At 34.5% G+C, this 22,025-nt stretch overlaps 1 protein-coding gene and 1 non-coding gene across 7 annotated transcripts; one reads left to right on the top strand and one right to left on the bottom strand.

Annotated features, from left to right (window-relative positions):
• Nucleotides 1–1,458: 1,458 nt before the first annotated feature.
• On the top strand, nucleotides 1,459–20,439 carry LOC134239352 (probable methyltransferase-like protein 24). Of its 6 annotated transcripts, none has more exons than XM_062721515.1 (7): nucleotides 1,459–1,556; nucleotides 17,066–17,229; nucleotides 17,845–18,121; nucleotides 18,244–18,363; nucleotides 18,496–18,567; nucleotides 19,566–19,737; nucleotides 20,140–20,439. In XM_062721515.1, the coding sequence occupies exons 2-7, from the start codon at nucleotides 17,121–17,123 to the stop codon at nucleotides 20,428–20,430; spliced, it is 1,041 nt and encodes a 346-aa protein (XP_062577499.1). In that variant the 5' UTR covers nucleotides 1,459–1,556; nucleotides 17,066–17,120; the 3' UTR covers nucleotides 20,431–20,439. The 6 variants fall into 6 exon arrangements, with proteins under 6 accessions (XP_062577499.1, XP_062577498.1, XP_062577504.1 ...); XM_062721514.1 differs by lacking the exon at nucleotides 1,459–1,556 and adding an exon at nucleotides 4,894–5,033; XM_062721520.1 differs by lacking the exon at nucleotides 1,459–1,556 and adding an exon at nucleotides 4,894–5,033 and having other exon boundaries at nucleotides 19,566–19,741; nucleotides 20,144–20,439.
• Trnar-ucu (transfer RNA arginine (anticodon UCU)) lies at nucleotides 1,468–1,540 on the bottom strand. The gene has a single exon. It is a non-coding gene; the product is annotated as a tRNA-Arg (tRNA).
• Nucleotides 20,440–22,025: the final 1,586 nt, after the last annotated feature.

Raw genomic sequence — 22,025 nt, 5'->3', positions numbered from 1 at the left:
AAAATCTCAGGGAGAGATACAACTACGTTTATTTACTTTTTGAGAGGTATGGATTTTATTACTGCAAGGTATCAAAATAAAAGGCAGATTGATCTAGATTTTTTGACACAAGAGGCTTCCAAGTTTCTAATCCCTTTAAATGTATTACAATGATTTACATAAATACAACCTTTAATTATAAAAAAAAATGTATGTTTATAAATAATTAAAACATGATTGTGGCGTAAATCTTTTGTTCATGTTGGCCATTCTGTAGCTTAATGTTGAGCTAGCTCCCCTAGCAATCAATTTAAGTTACCTGTAAGGCATTCCCTATACCAGTTTTGTACTTTTTCTATTTAATTTTCAAAACAAAGGAAATCATGTTTTAAGAAGGAGAAAGGCCTCAAACTGTCTTTCTTCTTTCCATAGTATAAAAGCCATATAAGATTTTGACATCAATTCCACAGCTTGATCTTCAAAATGACAATTATTTGAGGGCCTTGATGCATACTTGTCATTCAATTCCAGGCTTAAACATCAGTCCATCAGATTCATTTTACTCCATTTTTAACCCATTTACAGCATGTTTTCATTTTCTGTATCCCATCCTTGGTGACCTAGACTTAAAAGTTAAACTGTCAGATTTTTATATATTTACTTAATCTTGGAAATAATGTATTTGAATATTATTACCATTATGTACTTGATAGAAGGTATGGAGAGTCCTGAGGAGAATAGCATTGCAATGTTTGAATTTATTCCATTCCAATGATTTTGAAGTTCTAGCCAAGACTCAAATTCTGTATCTCATTTCCAACCTTAAAACTAGAGATATGACCTTGAGCCAGATATTTTCTTATCTGTTGATTATTAGGATTTGATTGTTTTATAGATAGATAAAAATGGAGACAACCTATCAGTACCAATCCTTCTCATTTTTTCTTGGAGTATGGGGGGGTCAATTAAATATCCATTCCTAAGTTTCAAATCCAAAATTAAATATTTCATGTACAGATGATAAGTTTATAGGTTAGCATGTTCTTCCAGTCATATGGTGATAATAAAATAAAAAGAAAAACAAGTATCCATCGGCTTTACTTAGACAAAGCGCCTTATTTATTCCTGGAAATAATTTATTAGTAACACTAACAGCATGGCCAATGATTTTCTTGACAGAGTTTACCGTTAGGGAATTATTCCTATGATTCATAATTTTTTCAAAGAAAAAAAAATTATTGCATAAACTACATACAATATGATATAAATCTTTTATTATAAAATCACCCATACTTAAACCTCATACGAGTTTTTCTGCCTAAATTTTGTACAGCATATGTTTGTCTGTTCAGCTGTCCTCTGTCTGTAAACTCATGAATCTTTCTTTAATCTCTTTTCTAGAACAACTGTGGCAATTTCAAACAGGTTTTAAGAGAGAACATTCCAAATCTACAAAAAAGAAGAAGAAGAAGAAAAAAAAAAATTAAGCATCCCCGGCGGGATTCGAACCCGCGACCTCTGGATTAGAAGTCCAGCGCGCTATCCGCTGCGCTACGGGGACTTGCGAAATATAGCAGGTAAATGTTTTTTAGGTCACTTGTTACCTGTTTTTCAGCTTCGATCAGGTGTGACACACAATGATTCCGCAGATATTTTATTTACCAATCAAAGGCATTTCAACCTGTATATAAATACACCATTTCAGATAATTCACAATATTGAATTGTACATATTGCAGACAAGAAGTCTTACTTTGATTTAATTTTCTGTTAAAATAAATATTTTTATTATACACATTGCACTTAAAAAAAAAACAGGGACATATAAATATCAGAAAAGTTTTCTTTTCAAAATAAGTTGATTGAATGTGTTCAACAATACAAATATCTTGGTATTTACTTTTGTAACTCAGGTTCTTTTATCTTCGCTCAAAATGAATTATATAAGAAGGCCTTGAAAGCATATGCATGTTCAAAATTACAGAGAGAAATTATGTCCAGTTGTCATAATGTCAATATTAACCTTCATTTATTTGATCATACCATTTCTCCTATTCTTCTGTATGGTTGTGAAATTTGGGGGGCTTTCAACCCCTTTTCTTCTTAATTTCAAAACAAAGATATTACAATGGACAAAATATTTAACAAATTAAAATGTGAAACAATGCACATTAAATATTGCAAGGCTATTCTTGGAGTGCATAGAAAGTCAACAAACTTTGCACTTCTATCTGAGCTAGGTAGATTTCCACTGTATCATTCAGTTATTAAAGCTATGCTAAGTTACTGGTTTCGACCGTTTCGACTAGAAACATTACAACCATCTTTTGTCCTACTCAAAGAAGCATACTCCGTCTCAAAAAGCCTCTTTTTAGAAAATAAACCATAGTGGTTTGCATCCATTGAGACAATTTTGGGTCATTTAACTGCTTTCAAATAGTACTTGTTCATTTAAAAAGAAGTCATCATGTATTATAAGACAATATTTTATAAACCAATGGTACAGGGAAAATAGGCAGCAAAATGATGGTAAACTAAGAACTTATTCCATCTTCAAAATCAATTTTGGAAGAGAACACTATCTTCACATTGTCAATAACTGTGATCAGAGGAAAAATATAACTAAAACTTCGCATTTCTGCACATCAATTAAATATTGAAAGGGAAAGATATGCAGGACTTCCCTCTGAATCTAGAAAGTGTTCTCAATGTAATATACAGGAAGTTGAAGATGAACAACATTTTTTGCTCATTTGTCCAAAATACAGCAATGAAAGGTTGCAATTAATGGAAACAATATCAAAAATCAACCCAAACTTCTCTTCTTTGACACCTTCTGAAAAACTTGTATGGATAATGAATAATGAAAATAAAGAAATTTTATGCTTACTTGGAAAATTTATTTCTGAAAATGGTAAAAGAACCAATGTATAATTACATAGATTCTGTCATCGTGTTTATGCATGCTAAGTCATTTAAATTTATACATGTATAGCATCACATTTTTGTATTGTATTGTGATCATTGACATTCTTCTGGACACTTGTATTATGTATGATCATTGACACTGAGAACAATATTATTATGTAACTTGATCATTTATATAACTGTTTTAAAAAAAATTAATATTGTTAAGAAAAAGAATGTTTAAATTGTACATTTATGTATGTTGAAATGCCCCTCGGGGCCCTTGATTGGTAAATAAAATATCTTGTATCTTGTGTGTGTATATATATATATATATATATATATATATATATATATATATATATATATATATATATATATATATATATATATATATATATATATGACATATCCTCGGTTAATACGGTCTCATGTCCCGCATTAGGATTCATATCCGCAACGTATACATGTATGATCAATTGTACTGCCTACACTGCAATTCTATAGGAAATGCTGTAACCACCGTGACTGATCTTATAGTTTAAACCACTTTTTAGGGAAAAAACTTTATATATACAGCCATTAGGCCATAAATTTTTGGCAATTTGGGCTTTACCAGATAGCCTCATTGATTTCACAGCTGTATTTCTTGTGACAAGCCCTCCGTTTGAATACGGTTTACCAATAATTTAAACTTGGAATTTAACCTACTTTGAACATATTTTTAAACACTTTGTGATAGGGTTTTGATATTTCACGTGTACTTTTGTGACAAGGCCTTGCTCTAGATACCATTTATTTATTAACCTTTGATATTGGCATTGGAGTTCGTCCCATTCTGTATCATTTACATCCCCTTCCTTCTTTCATCTCTCCTTGCAGTCCTATTCTCTTCCTTTCTTATATAGATCTCTCAGCACTTTTTTCTTCCTTTTTGCAATGTAGATTTGTTTGTTGTACATCACGTGTATATAAATTTGCTTTTTTTTTGTTTGTGTACGTTGGAGAGGACATTCTAAGTTGGCGTAACTTGTGTCCAATCCGATTGATTATTTTTCAATAAAATATGTTTAAATCAGTTCATCCCACTTTTTGATTAATTTTTGATTCCCACAAGGGGCATCATTGTTTCACAAAATATTGTGCATCATGTTCAAGATCTTTTTGATATGCTGCATGATAAAGACTCGTGTCGGGGGAAAGCTTCATGTGGGACAACAGGCGCGGATCCAGGAATGGAAGTTAGAGGGAGCGCCAAAAGTAGGCAAGGGGTCCCAGTGGGTCCAGGCAAAACCCTGGTGGGGGCCTAGGGGGCGAAGCCCCCGGAAGCTCCTGGGTTCTAGAGATTATGTAGGGTAAAAATGAGGTTTACCAAGTAGACATATTTACATTTTCTAGACGAAACTGTGATTTACGTTAACTTTGACAATTTAAGGGGGGGGGGGGGGGCGCCGGGTGCGCCCCCCCTTAAATCTGCCACTGGACAAACAGTAATCTATAGTATGATACACATTCCTCCTACACAGCGTATATTAAAAGATTTGGAGCACAAACTCGAGAAGCATGCCAGGCTCCTACGGCGCGGTAAACCTTTCAGGCATCAGAGCCGCGTTATACTTGTACGCTTACAGAGGCTCTTGATTTTGCACTCCATTGTGCATCAACAATGTACCTAACGAATAAAACCGTATTATTGTCCCCATTTCGCAAACAGAGTCCTTGCTATGGGAGGCATAAACACTTACAGGATTTTATTTGAAGCTAGAATTTCAAGTAAAGCTTTTCAAAGTAAGAAAAAAGATAAATAAATATATGCTAATAAATTAAAAATACTAAACAAGCAAAATTAAGTAACTCGTCATTAATATTTTTTTAATGCCCCTGAATGTTGTTGACTCCGATACTAGATTCACATGTAACTTAACATTTATATTCTGTTTCGATTTTATTTGAATATATGTTTGCTATTTATATAAAGTTTTTTCTGCACGAAGCCGTGTGCCGAGCTGTTCTAGTTTATGTTATGCAATTTATATTAAGCAAACCGCTATTGCCACGAAAGCGGGCAAAACGCAGCTAGAACAACAAAACACTTTATGTCAAGTACTCAAGTAGGAGCTGGAGAAAGGATGTAAAACCGTAGTACTGGTAAGTGAAGTTATAACAAATATATAGTGATTTACTGGATCTGAATTTTATCTGATACTGTACAGAAGAAACGGATCGCATTTCCCTTGTATGTTTTTTTCCTTATTTTCCGGACGTGCAATCGTTTATTTATTTCCCAGAATTTCCTGGGAAATGTTGCTCTATAGATAGTGTGGATGAGTATTTGTAAACTGGAGAGAATTCAGAACACGTAATAACAAGGATTAAGGAATATCATTGACTACGTTGGGAGTTGTGTGCCTCGCCATTAAACAGAGTAAGTGTGAAATGACGATCCCCTTCTCGCATAACACACGCACGTCTGTAACATTTTTGTGTAAACAAATCAGAAGAATGTTATAATGATTAAAATCCAGTCTCTGTAAGGATTTACACTTATTTAAAGGGGTGTGCCCCAAAAAATGTGTTTGGTTACAGAGAGGGGGCTTTCTGATACTACTAGAGGTATTGTATGAAAATGTTCAGCCAAGGCATTAGAAGGTTGTGTAACCGGTGTGCATGCTTTACACATTAGCTATTGCTTCGTTTTATTTTCACAAGATTTTATGAAAAGAGATGATGTGTTCCTTCGTAATGTTGACAAGGACCTGTATACTGTCTTTGTTCTGCGACCCAGGCAGGGTTCTTCTAAGATTGACCCGGATAAGATGGCACACATCTATGGAAAGCCATTAGGGGAAATGATAAACTAAATCGTTGCTTTTGTAACAGGGGGGTATGGCAAAGACACACAAACTCCTGTCAGGGTTCTTTATATTTATTCACAGTGGAGTGACATGGCATATACATCAATTTTAATATAGCCATGTAAATATCATAAAACAACAATAAATAAGATGTAAATATCACACACATAATGTTCAATCATTACTTTACATGTAACATGAAGATAATAGATTATCATCCTAAGTTTACACAATTATCATCAAAGGGAGATAACTCTTGAATATATAAATCTTTACATACTTCTCCCAAAATAATCATAAAAAGATATCCAAGATAAAACATATAAATCTCACCATTCTGTGGGAACACGCTTTCCCAATAAATTGTCTGACTGACAAAATGTATGTCTGTATATGAAATTAATGGTGATCAGAGAAGGAAAATCTTCAGTCTCAAGTCTATGTATATAGGTCTGGCCTGATCAACCATAGAACAAAGAATACTCATACAAAGCGGGAAAAATCCAGACCAACCAAGAAAACCAATCGAATCAGCCAATGGAGTACAATACTAATACCACTGTAGGACGTAGAGGTCGGTCCTTAGGGTGAGAATGTATACACCGAGGTCCCATGTCGCAGAAAATATCTCTTACTGCTCATATTTAAGGTCTACGATGTCCGTAAGTGCTGAGTATAGGACAAAATTTTGCAGCTCTCCACCGGCAAGTGGTGTTGTTTTTATTATGAATGAAAAATTCTTGAGAGGGACGTTAAACAACATACAACCAAACAAACACATTATCTTCTTTCGTTTTACCTTTGGAATATGATTAGCGCTGTCTTGTCTTTTCACCCTGGTGGTCAAAAGACACTTTTCCTTTTAGTATTTACCTTTTTTTTGCCCCGTAATCGAAGATTCGAGGATATAATTTATAGTTTTTGCCCTGTCCGTACATCTGTCTGTTTTTCTGCAAAAACTTTTAACCTTATGGAACGCCAAATTAAAATTATTCAAGTATTCGTATCTATCTTCAAATAATTGTAACTATCTTCAAATAATGGAACTTATCTCCAAATTTTGCAGAAATGGTTAAAAATATTTTTTTCTCAAGCCCTAGAGGGGCTTGAGTTATCTAAAACGATGCTAGGTCATCGATTTACTCAGTTTAAAAGCACGATAATGTATTATTTTTGTAGATAAAAATATTTCTAGAAAAAAAAATGAAGCTTATCCTGAAAACGTCTATATATTCAAAGATATTAAGTGTTAAATGTCGGATTCTATTCTATGGCGAATGAACAATGAGTGAGGCTCCGCAGCCGCAACTGTTTCTATACAGAGATTTCGCGCTTTCCTTTGCGTAGTAATCTCAGGTAACTTTTACAGTCGCCAGCAAAGCATCCTTGGACGAGTCCACTGGTTACTCTGAAAGGTGACGGAGGTTTCCCCATCGTTAACAATTTCTATAATGCATGACCAGAAAATGTATGGCTGTGTCCCCCAAACTGAAATTGCTTTTCACAGGGCTGCGAATGATGTGCACATTGAGTGACAGTAAAATAAAAGCACAAAATTAATATTAAATTCTCTCTCAACGTTTTCTTTTTATTTTAAAAAAATCTTCAGCTTTGGTAACAGAACCTATATAACTTCTGTTATTGGACATGCCGCACAACTAGATGAACCCGTAATCACGTGGACTTCTTGTAGCCCGGAACCCCTCCCCCCGTTCCCCCACCCACTTTGAAAAAGTTTTTTACAGGCCTGTAACAAGCTACTAGTATTTGGATTGAAGTATATTTAGCTCACCTGAGCCGAAGGCTCAAGTGAGCTTTTCTTATTACATTTTGTCCGTCGTCCGTCCGTCCGTCTGTCCGTCTGTCTGTCTGTCCGTCTGTCTTCTGTCTGTCTGTCCGTCTGTCTGTAAACAACTTTTCAAAAACGCTACTCCTCCTACAGCTTTGGTCTAATTTTAATATAACTTGGCACAGAAGTAGACTACACTAAGATACACAATATAGTGCATCGGTTTTTGATTTCGATGAACGGTGTTGCCATGGTTACTAAAAATAGAATTTTCTGTGAAATTCCGCTAAAACGCTACTCCTTCTACAGTTTTGGTCTGGTTTCAATATTACTTGACACACAAGTAGACTACACTAAGATACACAAAAAAGTGCATCGGTTTTTGATTTCGATGAACAGTGTTGCCATGGTTACTAAAAATAGAATTTTCTGTGAAATTCCGCTAAAACTCTAATCCTTCTACAGTTTTGGTCTGATTTCAATATTACTTGGCACACAAGTAGACTACACTAAGATACATAAAATAGTGCATCGGATTTTGATTTCAAAGAACGATGTTGCCATGGTTACTAAAAATAGAATTTTCTCTGAAATTCCGCTAAAACGCTACTCCTTCTACAGATCTGGTCTGATTTCAATGTAAATTGGCACACAAGTAGACTACACTAAGATACATGTACATAGAATAGTGCATCAGTTTTTGATTTTGATGAACAGTGTTGCCATGGTTACTAAAAACAGAATTTTCTGTGAAATTCCTTTTAAAACGCTACTGCTCCTACAATTTTGGTCTGATTTCAATATAACTTGGCACACAAGTAGACTACACTAAGATACATAAAAATAGTGCATCGGTTTTTGATTTCGATGAACAGTGTTGCCATTGTTACTAAAAATAGAAATGTCTGTGAAATTCCTTTAAAACGCTACTCCTTCTACAGTTTTGGTCTGATGGCAATGACTTCTTTTCTCTTCCTTTGTTATAAGTACAAACCAGTAGAGCTACAGTCTCGACAGAGACTTCTGGTTAAAAATCGGGCTATTTTGATACATGTAACCCATATAACAGCGGGTATTTGACATCTGTTCTGGATTTATACGGAAGAAATCTATCATTGGAAAAAAATCTAATGGTTGCACAGCTCTGTAGTACGCATTTTTTTTTTACTGGAGATGCCCCTCTCCCCCACATAGAAAAGGTTGCTACAGGCCTCTATCAAGCTGTATTTGGATTGCTGTATATAAAATTTCCTTGCGAGCCTTGGTGCACAAAACTAAAATGCCAGTGAAGACTTGTTGTATCTTTTAAAAGCTACATGTAGCAGGCACGTAGCAACAGGGGGGGGGGGGGGGGGGCAGGGGGGCCAGCCCCCCCCACTTTTTTGCCAACATTACTTTTACTATTGGAAATTTTGTTCATTTAACGGCTGGTGGCCCCCCCCCCCCCCCGCCCACTTTATAGTACACGAATTTAATGTCAAGAAAATGTAGTATAGAAAGCAGGAAAATTAGTTCCAGGAGAAGTAGGCATTGAAGTAGGCCTCTACCCCCCCTCCCCCCCCCCCCCCCCCACGAAATAGGATTTTCGACTTTGGGGATATTCGACTTTGGGCAATTTCCTTTTTTTTTTTTTTTTTTTTTTTCTTTTCTTGTCAACTTTTTCAGGTAAGTAAAAAAAAAATTTTCTCTGGGCTGGCCCCCCCACTTTCAAAAACGATGCTACGTGGCTGTGTAGAACTAGTCGTTGAATGAAGTTTTCAATTCAAGTTGTTAAGTTATCTACATGTATATACTGCAAGTTCTTCCTACTTTTAAAATGCTTGTGCCATAGTCCATGTTTAGTTTGTATATAAAAGTATATGTATAAAAGAGAAATTCGAATCCACCAATGAATATATAAATAAATACGATATGCAGGGAAAAAAAATCAGAATTTGCTCATTTCAACAATTTGTGATTCGTCTATATGCAGATAAAGTTGACAATAATTTTGATTCGATCCGCCCAAGCATGATGAAATTTGTTTCAAACAAAGAACACGAATCCTCTGGGGTACCACATGGAACTCTCAATAGAGGCGATAGTTCACCATACGTCAGTGTCTTAGTTTAGTGGGTGAAACTCTCAAGGAGGTCATAGTTCACCATACATCTGTGTCTTAGTTTAGTGGGTGAAACTCTCAGTGGAGAATAGTTCACCATACATCTGTGTTTTAGTTTAGTGGGTGAAACTCTCAATGGAGGCAATGGTTCACCATACATCTGTGTCTTAGTTTAGTGGGCGGAACTCTCAATGGAGGCAATAGTTCACCATACATCTGTGTCTTTGTTACGTGGGTGAAACTCTCAAGGAGGTCATAGTTCACCATACATCTGTGTCTTTGTTTAGTGGGCGGAACTCTCAATGGAGGCAATAGTTCACCATACATCTGTGTCTTTGTTACGTGGGTGAAACTCTCAAGGAGGTCATAGTTCACCATACAGATGTGTCTTTGTTTAGTGAGTGAAACTCTCAGTGGAGGCAATAGTTCACCATACATCTGTGTCTTAGTTTAGTGGGTGAAACTCTCATTGGATGCAATAGTTCACCATACATCTGTGTCTTAGTTTAGTGGGCGGAACTCTCAATGGAGGCAATAGTTCACCATACATCTGTGTCTTAGTTTAGTGGGTGGAACTCTCAATGGAGGCAATGGTTCACCATACATCTGTGTCTTTGTTTAGTGGGTGAAACTCTCAATGGAGGCAATGGTTCACCATACATCTGTGTCTTAGTTTACTGGGTGAAACTCTCAAGGAGGTCATAGTTCACCATACATCCGTGTCTTTGTTACGTGGGTGAGACTCTCAATGGAGGCAATAGTTCACCATACATCTGTGTCTTAGTTTACTGGGTGAAACTCTCAATGGAGGCAATAGTTCACCATACATCTGTGTCTTAATTTAGTGAGTGAAACTCTCAGGGGAGGCGATAGTTCACCACACATCTGTGTCTTTGTTTAGTGGGCGAAACTCTCAATGGAGGCAATGGTTCACCATACATCTGTGTCTTAGTTTAGTGAGTGAAACTCTCAATGGAGGCAATAGTTCACCATAGATCTGTGTCTTAGTTTAGTGGGTGAAACTCTCAATGGAGGCAATAGTTCACCATACATCTGTGTCTTAGTTTAGTGAGTGAAACCTTCAATGGAGGCAATAGTTCACCATACATCTGTGTCTTAGTTTAGTGAGTGAAACTCTCAATGGAGGCAATAGTTCACCATACATCTGTGTCTTAGTTTAGTGGGTGAAACTCTCAGTGGAGGAGATAGTACACCATACATCTGTGTCTTAGTTTAGTGGGTGAAACTCTCAGTGGATGCAATAGTTCACCATACACTTGTGTCTTAGTTTAGTGGGCGGAACTCTCAGTGGAGGCAGTAGTTCACCATACAGCTGTGTCTTAGTTTAGTGAGTGAAACTCTCAATGGAGGCAATAGTTCACCATACATCTGTGTCTTAGTTTAGTGGGTGAAACTCTCAATGGAGGCAATAGTTCACCATACATCTGTGTCTTAGTTTAGTGGGTGGAACTCTCAATGGATGCATTAGTTCACCATACAGCTGTGTCTTAGTTTAGTGGGTGGAACTCTCAGTGGATGCATTAGTTCACCATACAGCTGTATCTTAGTTTAGTAGATGGAACTCTCAGTGGATGCAATAGTTCACCATACACTTGTGTCTTAGTTTAGTGGGCGGAACTCTCAGTGGAGGCAATAGTTCACTATACATCTGTGTCTTAGTTTAGTGGGTGGAACTCTCAACTGAGGCAATAGTTCACCATACAGCTGTATCTTAGTTGAGTCGGTTATTTTTAGTTATCTGTTTCCATGACAAAAAGGAGGAGGAAGTTTTTGAGTATTTTTTCTATATATATATATATATATATATAAAAAATCCGAAAATTGTAGTACCTACTTGTGATTCTACTTTCATCGTTTTACTGAATTACTGTATTGTTTTATTTTATTGTTTCTAGGTGATTTACAGCATGCTATTATAGAAACCTGATGATGCGAAGCTATGAGTCTGAGATATCTATCTGGTTAAAATTAACTTTGAAAAGATAATCGAGTTCTGTTGGACAGTTATGGGACTTTGGTCTTCAGACAATCCTAAGTCATAAGATCAACTTCGAAGTGACCCCAAATATTGGGTTTAAACAGGTCCTGTTTTGCATGCATCATTAATCAGTCAAAACCTCTATGAAACGGGTAAGTTAATTTCTTAATTGCAATGATCATTATCTTTTTTTATTCCGTTAACCTGTTGATAACTGGTAATCACCTAAAGACATGTTTGAAATATTTTGATTTTACATAGCAAACATGCATATAACATAGATTATAAAATAATTAATTAAGACATAAAATTGTTTAGAAGAATTATTTTATTTAAAAATGGATAATACAATGATCAACACATTCGGGTGATAGCAGATTGTATTTGACCTACAAAGAAGTGCGTAAAACAGGTTCGCACTTATGATCTGATGTTTGATAGAACATTATTGTCTGTGGTCTTTAATTGACAAGCTTTTGTACCACGATGAACAAAAGAATCATTTAAATGTTTGATAGTCCTTTGTTATTAATACTTAGGGTATTAAAAATCTATTCTTGTTTTACCCTAATTCTTACAGTACAAAAAGTAACGTTCAGTATTTTCATTAATAAATCCATAAGAACGGTGAATGTGAATGTAAATAGGTCAGAGTTAGAGAGGCTAACTTTGTGTCCATTCTTCGCAAAATCGGGAAATGTTATGGGAGAATTTTTTTTCATTTCCGACATTTTTCAAATACATATACAGTACTTTTAGTAACAGATCTGAATGCTATACTTATGAAAAATTTAAAGAAAAAAATCGTAAATAAATAATTAAAATGCATTAAGTGAGTTTTGTAAATCTATCAGTGATTTGGACATTTATAAGTGTGGTGCTGTCACTTACATTTAATTTAGTGCACTTTAAATGTGGTGAAAAAGTTCATGCTCATTGAACTCTTTTACCTAGACTTACTACTACATGTATGCATATATGTGTAGATGTTTTTTTTTCTATTTTTTATCAATATTTTGTAATAAATACTTTTAAAATTCCATTTTCACTTACTTAGAAAACATTGATTTGCCGCACAGGTAAGTTCCGGAAATGAAAAGAAAATTATGTCGGAAATGAAAACAAAAAATGTCGGAAATGAAATAAAAAAATATCGGAAATGCTATGCATATTTCCGGAAATGAAATGCAGCGATCCTCCTTTGAGGAGAACTGTAGTTTTGATGGCGTTGGGAGTGTCGTTAAAGATAACATAATGTTATTGCAAGTACCTCTTTCTTGCCGCCGGGCGCATATTGTTTCACAAACACATCTTATTTTACCTATTTTAATTGTTAATGATGCAAAAATAATAAATTTCTAAATTTCTAAAATATTAAGAAATTGTAAACTTTCTATGATGTTCGGAATTGAACCGGGTTACCTTTCTGCAACTAGCCTTATAAATCTATTTACAATTTTCGGAACATTTACATTTCATTATTGTTAAACTTTGAATGAAAATAGGAAATATGCGATTTAAGTTGCTCATTTAATCCCTTTGAACATGGCTTAAAGCCTTTAGTTGTTATTTTCAAGTTTTTGAAGAAAGAAAAGTTTCTATCATCTGTCTTTAAATGGTTTACCTAGCCATATTTCAAGATACAGTAAAACTCGGTTATAATGAAGTCACTGGGACCTGTGAAATTACTTCGCTATATCCGTACTTTGTTATATTCTTATTAGGAATTCGTTAAATTCATATAGCTGGGGATCCAAGCTAACTTCGCTATATCCATAAATTCGCAGTATCCGTGTTCGTACTAAACGAGTTATTTTAACAACTCAAAACATAATATCGGAAAAATATTTCCCTCTTGTATTTCATATAAATGGTACATCAATAAACTGTGAGAATATCTTATGATGGAACAATGATCTATTCACTTTTCAATTAGCCAAATTTCCAGACGAATCCAAACCAAATGCGCCCTCATTCAATTTTCATGATTTTTAAAAATCTGAAATCAAAGAAAATAAAACAAAAATCGTAGATGGGCATCCTCGAATTCATTTTTTACATCTATTTGGGAAGACAAATAGCGATTTCAGGGTAATCTCACAGTTTAATTTCTTCATTCGATTTTCATGTTTTTACAACCTTGAGTCCCTATTGACAACACGGGACATCCAATGAAGAATTAATGAAGCGTCCTTTAATTAGTTAATTAGGATTGACATCGTTAGATTCTAGCCGTGGTCTATTGCTGAAGGTAATCGATATACGATTTCTAGTTCGCCTTACCTGAAGTTTGATTTCTAAAATCAATACTATAGTATTAATTAACATTATTTAGGGGCGAGAAAATATTCAAATATCATGCATGTTAAAAATTCGTCGTCTAATTAACATACTCATTATAGAAAACATCACGCGCCGCAGTGTGTTTCACTACAATTTTGTGTTATATATGCATGACAATAATGGACAGCTATTAATTGGTAGTAAAAGCAGGGCGACCATGTAGACAGTAACTGTTGTACAAAAGGAATCGGCGCTGTGTTGTTTACATATATATGTATGTTGATTTGGAACGTATGTAAGAAAACAAAACAATGTAAGTTGTAATCGTTTGATCTTTAAATTCATTTAGTAAACTGCAGGTATTAAAGAAAGGTGTAATAACAGATCGATGAGTCAGTCTGCCATTGTCATGTTGGAAATTTTGAATTTACCGAGTGGCAACTAATTTTGTATTTACTGCCACCCGGTAAATTCAAAATTTACAACAAGACACTATATCTATCAATTCTGGTTAGGTGTGAAGGATCATATTTTTTTTTTTACAATGAACGTTTGAAGTTTATTGTGGGATTTTTTTTTAATTCCATGCCGAGTACTGAAAAGGCACTCTTACCTATAAGTACATTGTATCTGTCAGTCACGAGACATCACATTGTAGATGTTTTATCCATGTCAAATTCGCTATTTTTAACCACCGCAATACAATGTCAGTACCTCTAATTCAGTGCAACATATCCCGTCTATCAATGTTTGCAAAGAAATCTATATACTCGTATTTATTTGGCTCTTTTCAAGTTCAATTTTCCTTGTAATATTATGCCATGTGGACTGGATCTTATATTTTTGCTTGACATTTTACATGAAATATCTTTCTGCATGTTGAATTTACACATTCAAAACTTTATGTTGATAATGATTTACGATTAAATATTTATTAATTCTAAATTTCAATTTGTTAATGGCATAGTCTACACGTGATAAAGCTATAAATAAAGAAAATATGTACCTATTGTACCTTTTGTTGATGAATTCTTTAAAATGATTCATGATTCAACTTCTTCTATTGTCAGAACGCGCAGGGTAAGTAATATGTCATTTTGTTGAATAGCCAATCTGATTAAAATCAGATCTTTTGATCCGCTCACATAGATCCCTACACAAGGCACACAAGGTAGCGATCTATGTGAGCGGATCAAAGGATGTGATTTAAATCAGATTGGTTGAATAGCGTACTGTATGTGCATGTCAAAACTACTTACAATTGCTTTATCAACAGCATTTCCAATTTTGACGCAATCCCTCTGTCTCTCTCAATCAAGATTTAAAACCAAAATTTTGATTTGTAAAAAGCCATGCCTTATAAAATAAATGATAATAATAAATAAAGAAGAATTTCGTTAAAAGCAGAAGAGGGACTTGTATACATCACTGAAGTGTCGAATTTCATTAAACTTTAAGTATCTGAAATGGCTTCTGACCACCCTCCTCCCCCATCGTTTTCAAGAGAAACGTCGGTAAGCCTCGCGAATATACATTTTAACTCGTTGGATAGAGCCATTATCTAATCAGGCTACATACTAGTAGATATCCCATATTTATGCCCTCCGTAAAATGTATAGTTTAAGTGTGTTTGTCTGTAAAAACAGAAACCTTGCTCATTTTTAATGGGTGAGGCTATATGGCTTTCAAATTTCACAGGCGTATTCCTTGTTACAAGAGCTCTCTTTTGGTATCCGCCAAATTTGACCTTTTGTCCTAAACTTTGGAGTTTGACCCACTTTTACAAAAAAGACTACACTTTAACCTTGACCTTAACTTTTGAACAAATAGTGCTTACTTCATATTTCACATGTACATGTATATTCATTGTGTCAAAGCCTTTCAGTAGGTTTAAAGGTATTTAACCTTGACCTTAGAGTTTGACCGTCCATCCGTTTGTCTGTCTGTAAACTTTTCATATTCCCGACTTCTTCTCAACAAACAATTTACCAATTTCAACCAAACTTGCCACAAAGTATTCTTGGATGAAGGGCCACACTTTATTACAAGGGGAGATAATTGAAAATTAGTGAAAAATTCATGGCATCTTTTAAAATATTCCTCTTAAGAATCACTTGGCAAGGAAAGATGAAACATAGTGGGAAACATCCTCATGTAGTGTAGATTCAAATTTGTTCAAATCATGACCCCCAGGGATAGGATGTGGCCACAATTGACGATCAAACATTTACATAAGAATACATAGGAACAATCTTTGTCTTCTCGAAAATAGCAAAGCCATGAATGTTCATATTTATATAAAAGTATCCCCAGGTATTGTCCCTTTCAAGATTGTTCTAATCATGACTCCGAGGTAGGGCGGAGCCACAATGGACGCGGTTTAAGTTTTACATAGGTGTATCAGTAAAACTCGTACGAACACCGATATTGCGAATTCAAGGATATAGCGACGTTATCTTGGATACCCAGCTTTATGAATTTAACGAATTCCTTATACGGATATATAGAATTACGGCTGTAGCAAAGTAATTTCATAAGTCACAGTGACTTCATTTTAACCGTGTTATACGATATAGGGAAAATATTTAAAAAAACTTCTTCTTGAGAACAGCAAAGTCATGATTAGTCATATTTATATGGAAGTATCCTCAGGTAGATTAGATTCACATTTGTTCAAAGTTTTACATAGGAATATAGAGGAGAAATCTATTCTCAAGAACAGCAAAGTCATGATTGGTTATGTTTTTATGGAAGCATCCTCAGGTATAGTGTAGATGCAGATTTATTAAAATCATGACCCAAGATGGTAGAGTGGGACCACCATAAAGTTCAAAATTATAGCAAAAAATATGTAATCATCCTTAGTTAGTGTAGATCTAAGTTTGCGTTGATATAATTTTGTTGAAATCATACCCCCTTTTAATAGGATCAGGGCTACTTATGCATTTACAATTTACTGAATTGATTTTTTCTTGTTCCTAGCCACAGTGCTCAGGTGATCGATGTGGCCCATGGGCCTCTTGTTTCTTATTAGCCCCTTCTACTGTAAAACTGAACAGAGCCTTGCATGCACTTCCAAACAGTCCAACACAAGTTTTACTTTCTTGGGCGCTTCAATCATGCATCACAATATCAATACGTTTTCCCTTGCAGACTGAAATCAGAAATGGACACCCAATTTTCTGACTAACGATAAATCCACTTGGCCATGAAGAGGAACTTGCTGGCCGCTATTCCTGTTTTCGGGATCTTCTTGATCTTTTGCTTTTACAACAGAAGCACGTATGAGTTTATCAGCCCCAGCATAACGCCACAAGGTGAGTAAGCGTTGCTAAGTACGTAAAATGAAAAAGAACCATATCCAGAATCTTGGGACACTATGCGTATGCTTGGCCTGCTCAGCTGCGAATTGTGCAGTCAAACACTAGGACACGTACTGTGATACACATATTTTTCACGTCATTTTTTATTCGCAATTCGTAATTTTGGAGGTTCTCTCTTTTTACTATCAGTCGAAAATGATATACATGTATATAAAAACTAGGGATATCAAAACTGAAAATAATTGATATTTGAATATTCGATAGGAGTATTCGAATATTCGATAAAATAAATACATCTTGCATTATAAAATATATATCTGTCAAGCAGTATAAACTTTTTTTTGTAATAAAACTCGCTAAAGCCTACACTGATAAGTGATAACTCCTACAAATTTATACCAAGCAGAACAATTGTCTAACTGAGAAATTTTAAAAGAAATTACTTTTTGCTAATGAATTTCTTTATTGTGATTTTTAATGATATTTACATTAACAAGGGATCCATGTGTTTACTGTAAAACTGTCCTTGCAACAATACAAGCTGACTGTAACTACTTGACACTATTATACCACTAATTATGTGATCAAATGAATCAATTATTCTAACAGATTCCACACGGATAAACAACTCCCCACAGAAAAAGCAAGCTACTGAACAACGTCAATCCCAAACAAATGTCCGTGGTGGTGTCCGTAGATTGATGAAGAAAACGAAGACAGAAGTAATCCAGCCACCACAAACAAAAAAGGCAGTAAAATTACTGGGAAGAAGACTGCAGCCTGTGGAGCAAAATGATTGGACATACCTAAAGAAAATGCCAACGTACAACCAATCAAAAGAAGTCTTACAATCTGACTGGTGGAGAGCCGCAGCTTTTCTAGAAATGTATTCCTTTATTTTCTTTCTTTGTGATAATAAGAAGAGATTCTTTTAAAGTTTTAAACAGAGCACAAGAATAACTTATTTTTCGAAATAAACAATCTGATTTATTGATTTTTTTAAAACAGAGATTTTAGAAGAAGGCCACAAGATTACAACTGTCAACAAAATACTCGAGTAGGAAATTGGTTTCTGTGCCAAGATGAGCCATTTAAAATAGAGAAACCGTGCTTAGTATACTCATTTGGGTGAGTATATTAAGTTATGACAAATTAGCAATGTTGAGGTTTCAAAGTTTCCAAACTATCAATTGCACAATGAAACAGCGCAGACTTCTACATATTATGATTTTTAAGAACTTAGCTACAATTCTTTTCCAGCATCGCCAATGACTTCAGTTTTGATGACGCTATGGCTGAGCTTGGCTGCGAAGTCCATTCGTTTGATCCAAGGTATTGCAATACTATTTGAAGGATAATTATTTTATAACATGACTTTATAACCAGGTTGATTTTTTTCACTATTTTGTTTCTATAAAAATCTTTTATTTCAATTTTAGTTCATTAGAACCTTGTAAAACTCTTTATAATATGTATGTCTTTTCGTTTCTGCAGATCAAATGCCACATACTTTATTATTCTTTATCATTTTGTCTAAAATAAATTAGAACAAGATTTGTTTGTGAAACACTATGCATCCGGAGGCAACAGTTTCGAAAAAGCTATTTTTAGCATAAAGGTCATAGACAAGGTCACAAGGTCATCGGACTTGAAGTAATTTGAAAGAATTTAATGAGTGGAGTATGCATATTAAATATGAAGTCTCTATCACTTATGGTTCAAAAGTTATGGCGAAAGTTCGAGAAAAAAAAACTATTTTGAGCATATACCGTAGGTTACAAGCAAGGTCACAAGGCCATTGACCTTGTTGTCATTTGAAAGAATTTAATTAGTAGAGTACGTATGTATACCAAATATGAAGTCTCTATCTCTTATGGTTCAAATGTTATGGCGAAGGTTAAAGTTGACAACAGACAGATAAACTGACAGACAGACAGACAGGACAAAAACAATGTACGCCTCGGGTATATCGATCTGGATGCATAAAGATCATCGACATATTCAGTATGAGTTGTTGGACAAGTTAAGAATAGTTAAATTGAATGTTATAAAACACACGGCATGGTATTTTCCATTATAAAGTTTTCTCTGGCTAATACATAAAGAATAAAAATATTTGGAATGTTAGCATATGCAGTTTAAATTTGTCGAATATTTCATTTGTACGAAAATCTCTGGATGAGATTAATATGTAGTCTTTAAAATTCGTGTTGTTCACTAAATTATAACCGACTCTAGCAGAAGTCAGAATACTCTTCATTTCTGTTCAAGTATGCTAGGCATAAACATTCAATTTTTAAAAAATAAAATTTCATTTGAAATACTTTCAGTATGAACACAAAAGAACACAAAAGGAATACTAGCGTAGTTTTTCATCCCATTGGTCTGAGTGACAGTGTGATTCAGGATTTCAATCCCCGCCATGACATTTATGTAACCAATGATCAAAAATGGAATATGATGGATCTCCTCTCAATCATGGAAAAACTAGGTCACAAAAATGTGAGTACTGTCGTCCAAACTATATCTAAATTAATTATTTAGATCGTAATTGAGCTTAAGTTGATTCTTGTTGCAATGAAATGCAACCTGTAATCATTTTGTAATAATATTTATTTCTTTATTTGATTCAATATTATGCGCTAAATCATTCAAGGAAAATGTAGCATTCAGTAGAGCGCGTCTGACAAAACGATCTATTTGATGTGTTCGGAAAGCTTACCAATGTCACCGAGAGATATTGTTACATTCATTCTAAGGCAAGCTGTTTCCCGATAACATCTCAAAGATACTAAAATGCTTTTTCTCTCCGAGGACATTTTTCTTATAAATTGTAATTAATTTTACGGTTCGATCAAGTATTCATTGAGAACACCTGTATGATAATGATTTGTTTTATTTCAGAGAGTTCTGGATTACCTAAAAATAGATGTGGAAGGTCATGAGTGGTCGGTGCTGAATTATTTAATAAAAACTGGAATGACTTCAAGAATCAGACATTTTTCCTTGGAGTATCATATTTTTCCAGATTGGCCAAGCAAAGCCTTATATCCAGATTTACTAAATACATATAGAACTCTGAAAGAGAAGGGATTCTACAAATATTTTACAGGAATCCATCCATTAAATCACATACCAAAAGATTTTAATATACAAGCTGATGTTTGTTACATAAATAAAAATGTGCAAATATAATGGTTACAATTGTAGCTTGTATTACCATGTAATTGAGGGAAAAGAAAAGTGCATAGATATTTTCTTTTATTCTTAAATTTTCTTATATTTGAATTCTTCATATAAAACATATTTGTAAAAAAAAAATTTCATATAAAAATGCAATATTTTTATGCTATAAAATCATTTACAAATGATGTTGAGTTCATAATCATTCAGTACCGGTCTTGCAGAGTAGACATTCTATTAATATATTTATTAACTTTGTCAAAAGGATAAGATAAGTTCTACAACTAAGGTAGTTTTTTTTTAAACAAAGTTTAATAAATTAAGTCACAATACAGGTGCAACTTCTTTCAGTAATAATCAATTGTAAAAGACGGAAAATTCTTAATATAATATTCAAATTGTATTATGATAAAAACAACGATTTTTAAAGAAAATCTACGTTTATTTTAAAAAATATGAATAATTTTTAACATTTCAACATTTTGTAGAAAAGACCCCATGGCATCAAATGCACACATACAGTGTTGAAAGATAATTATTTATCAGAAATTGTCTTGCCGTTGCATATTTTTTTTTACAACAAAAACCGAATGGTATGAATCTTAAAGTCTACATGTGCATTTGGAATGGCTATTAAATTGCAGCGTAAAAAGCTAGAGTTTAACAATTATGACTAAACTTTGTATATTTAAATCTTTTTCCTGGAAAATGGCTTTTAGGCTAGAACCTACCCTCCCTAGAAAATAGGCTCTAAAATAGGAGTTTTCCCATCAAAAGTGATTCTAAAGTCGTTTTTCTCCTTCGTAAAAACGCTAACAAATTTAACTGCTAGTATTATAGTAAATACTTTGATACGTAGATGTTATGAATGAAATATGTGAAAATAAGTTTAAAGAACAGTATTCAAGCTCAAAAGTCCATTAAACATTACAAAATAGGAGCAGAGCAAACACGGGCAAACACGGGCCTCCAAAACATCAGAGGTGGGATCAGGTTCGATGGAGGAGTGAGCTTCTCCTGCCGACCGGTCACACCTGCTATGGGCTCCTTTTCATGTACGATAGAAAGACGAAAAAATCACTGGACAATTAGGTGTGTAAACAATGGCCTAACAATTAGTACGAAAACCACCAGTCAGTTTTTAGCTCACCTGAGCCGAAGGCTCAAGTGAGCTTTTCTGATCACATTTTGTCCGTCGTCCGTCCGTCCGTCTGTTACGCTTTGGGGTACCCATCTCTTGTCCGCAACTCCTCTAATACCACTGAATGAAATTTGATGAAACTTTCACAGAATCTTTATTACATATTGCCATTGTGCACCTCCTATTTTACTTTTTGACCCGACACATATTTTGGGTTTCCCGGCCACAGCAAAACATGGACTTTGTCATTATAACTATATGGAGGCGGGGGTATCATTTAGTGAGCTCATCGCTCACAGTACCTCTAGTTTAAATTAATAGAAAATGTTACACCAAGAAGATCAAAAGTAGAATTATTCCAGTCTAACTTCCATCTCGAGTGATGAAAAACTTCTTGAAAATTTTTTTTTTTTTGTTACACTCTCTCAATATACCATCCATAGACTGGTGATCCATCAGATATAAT

The sequence above is a fragment of the Saccostrea cucullata genome, unplaced genomic scaffold, assembly GCF_032062105.1.
Source record: "Saccostrea cucullata isolate Sc308-1 unplaced genomic scaffold, CSIRO_AGI_Scuc_v1 ctg135, whole genome shotgun sequence".
In the NCBI taxonomy this organism is placed as follows: Eukaryota; Metazoa; Mollusca; class Bivalvia; order Ostreida; family Ostreidae; genus Saccostrea; species Saccostrea cuccullata.
The sequence above is the reverse complement of the archived record's forward strand: the minus strand, read 5'-3'. Positions and strand labels throughout refer to the sequence as shown.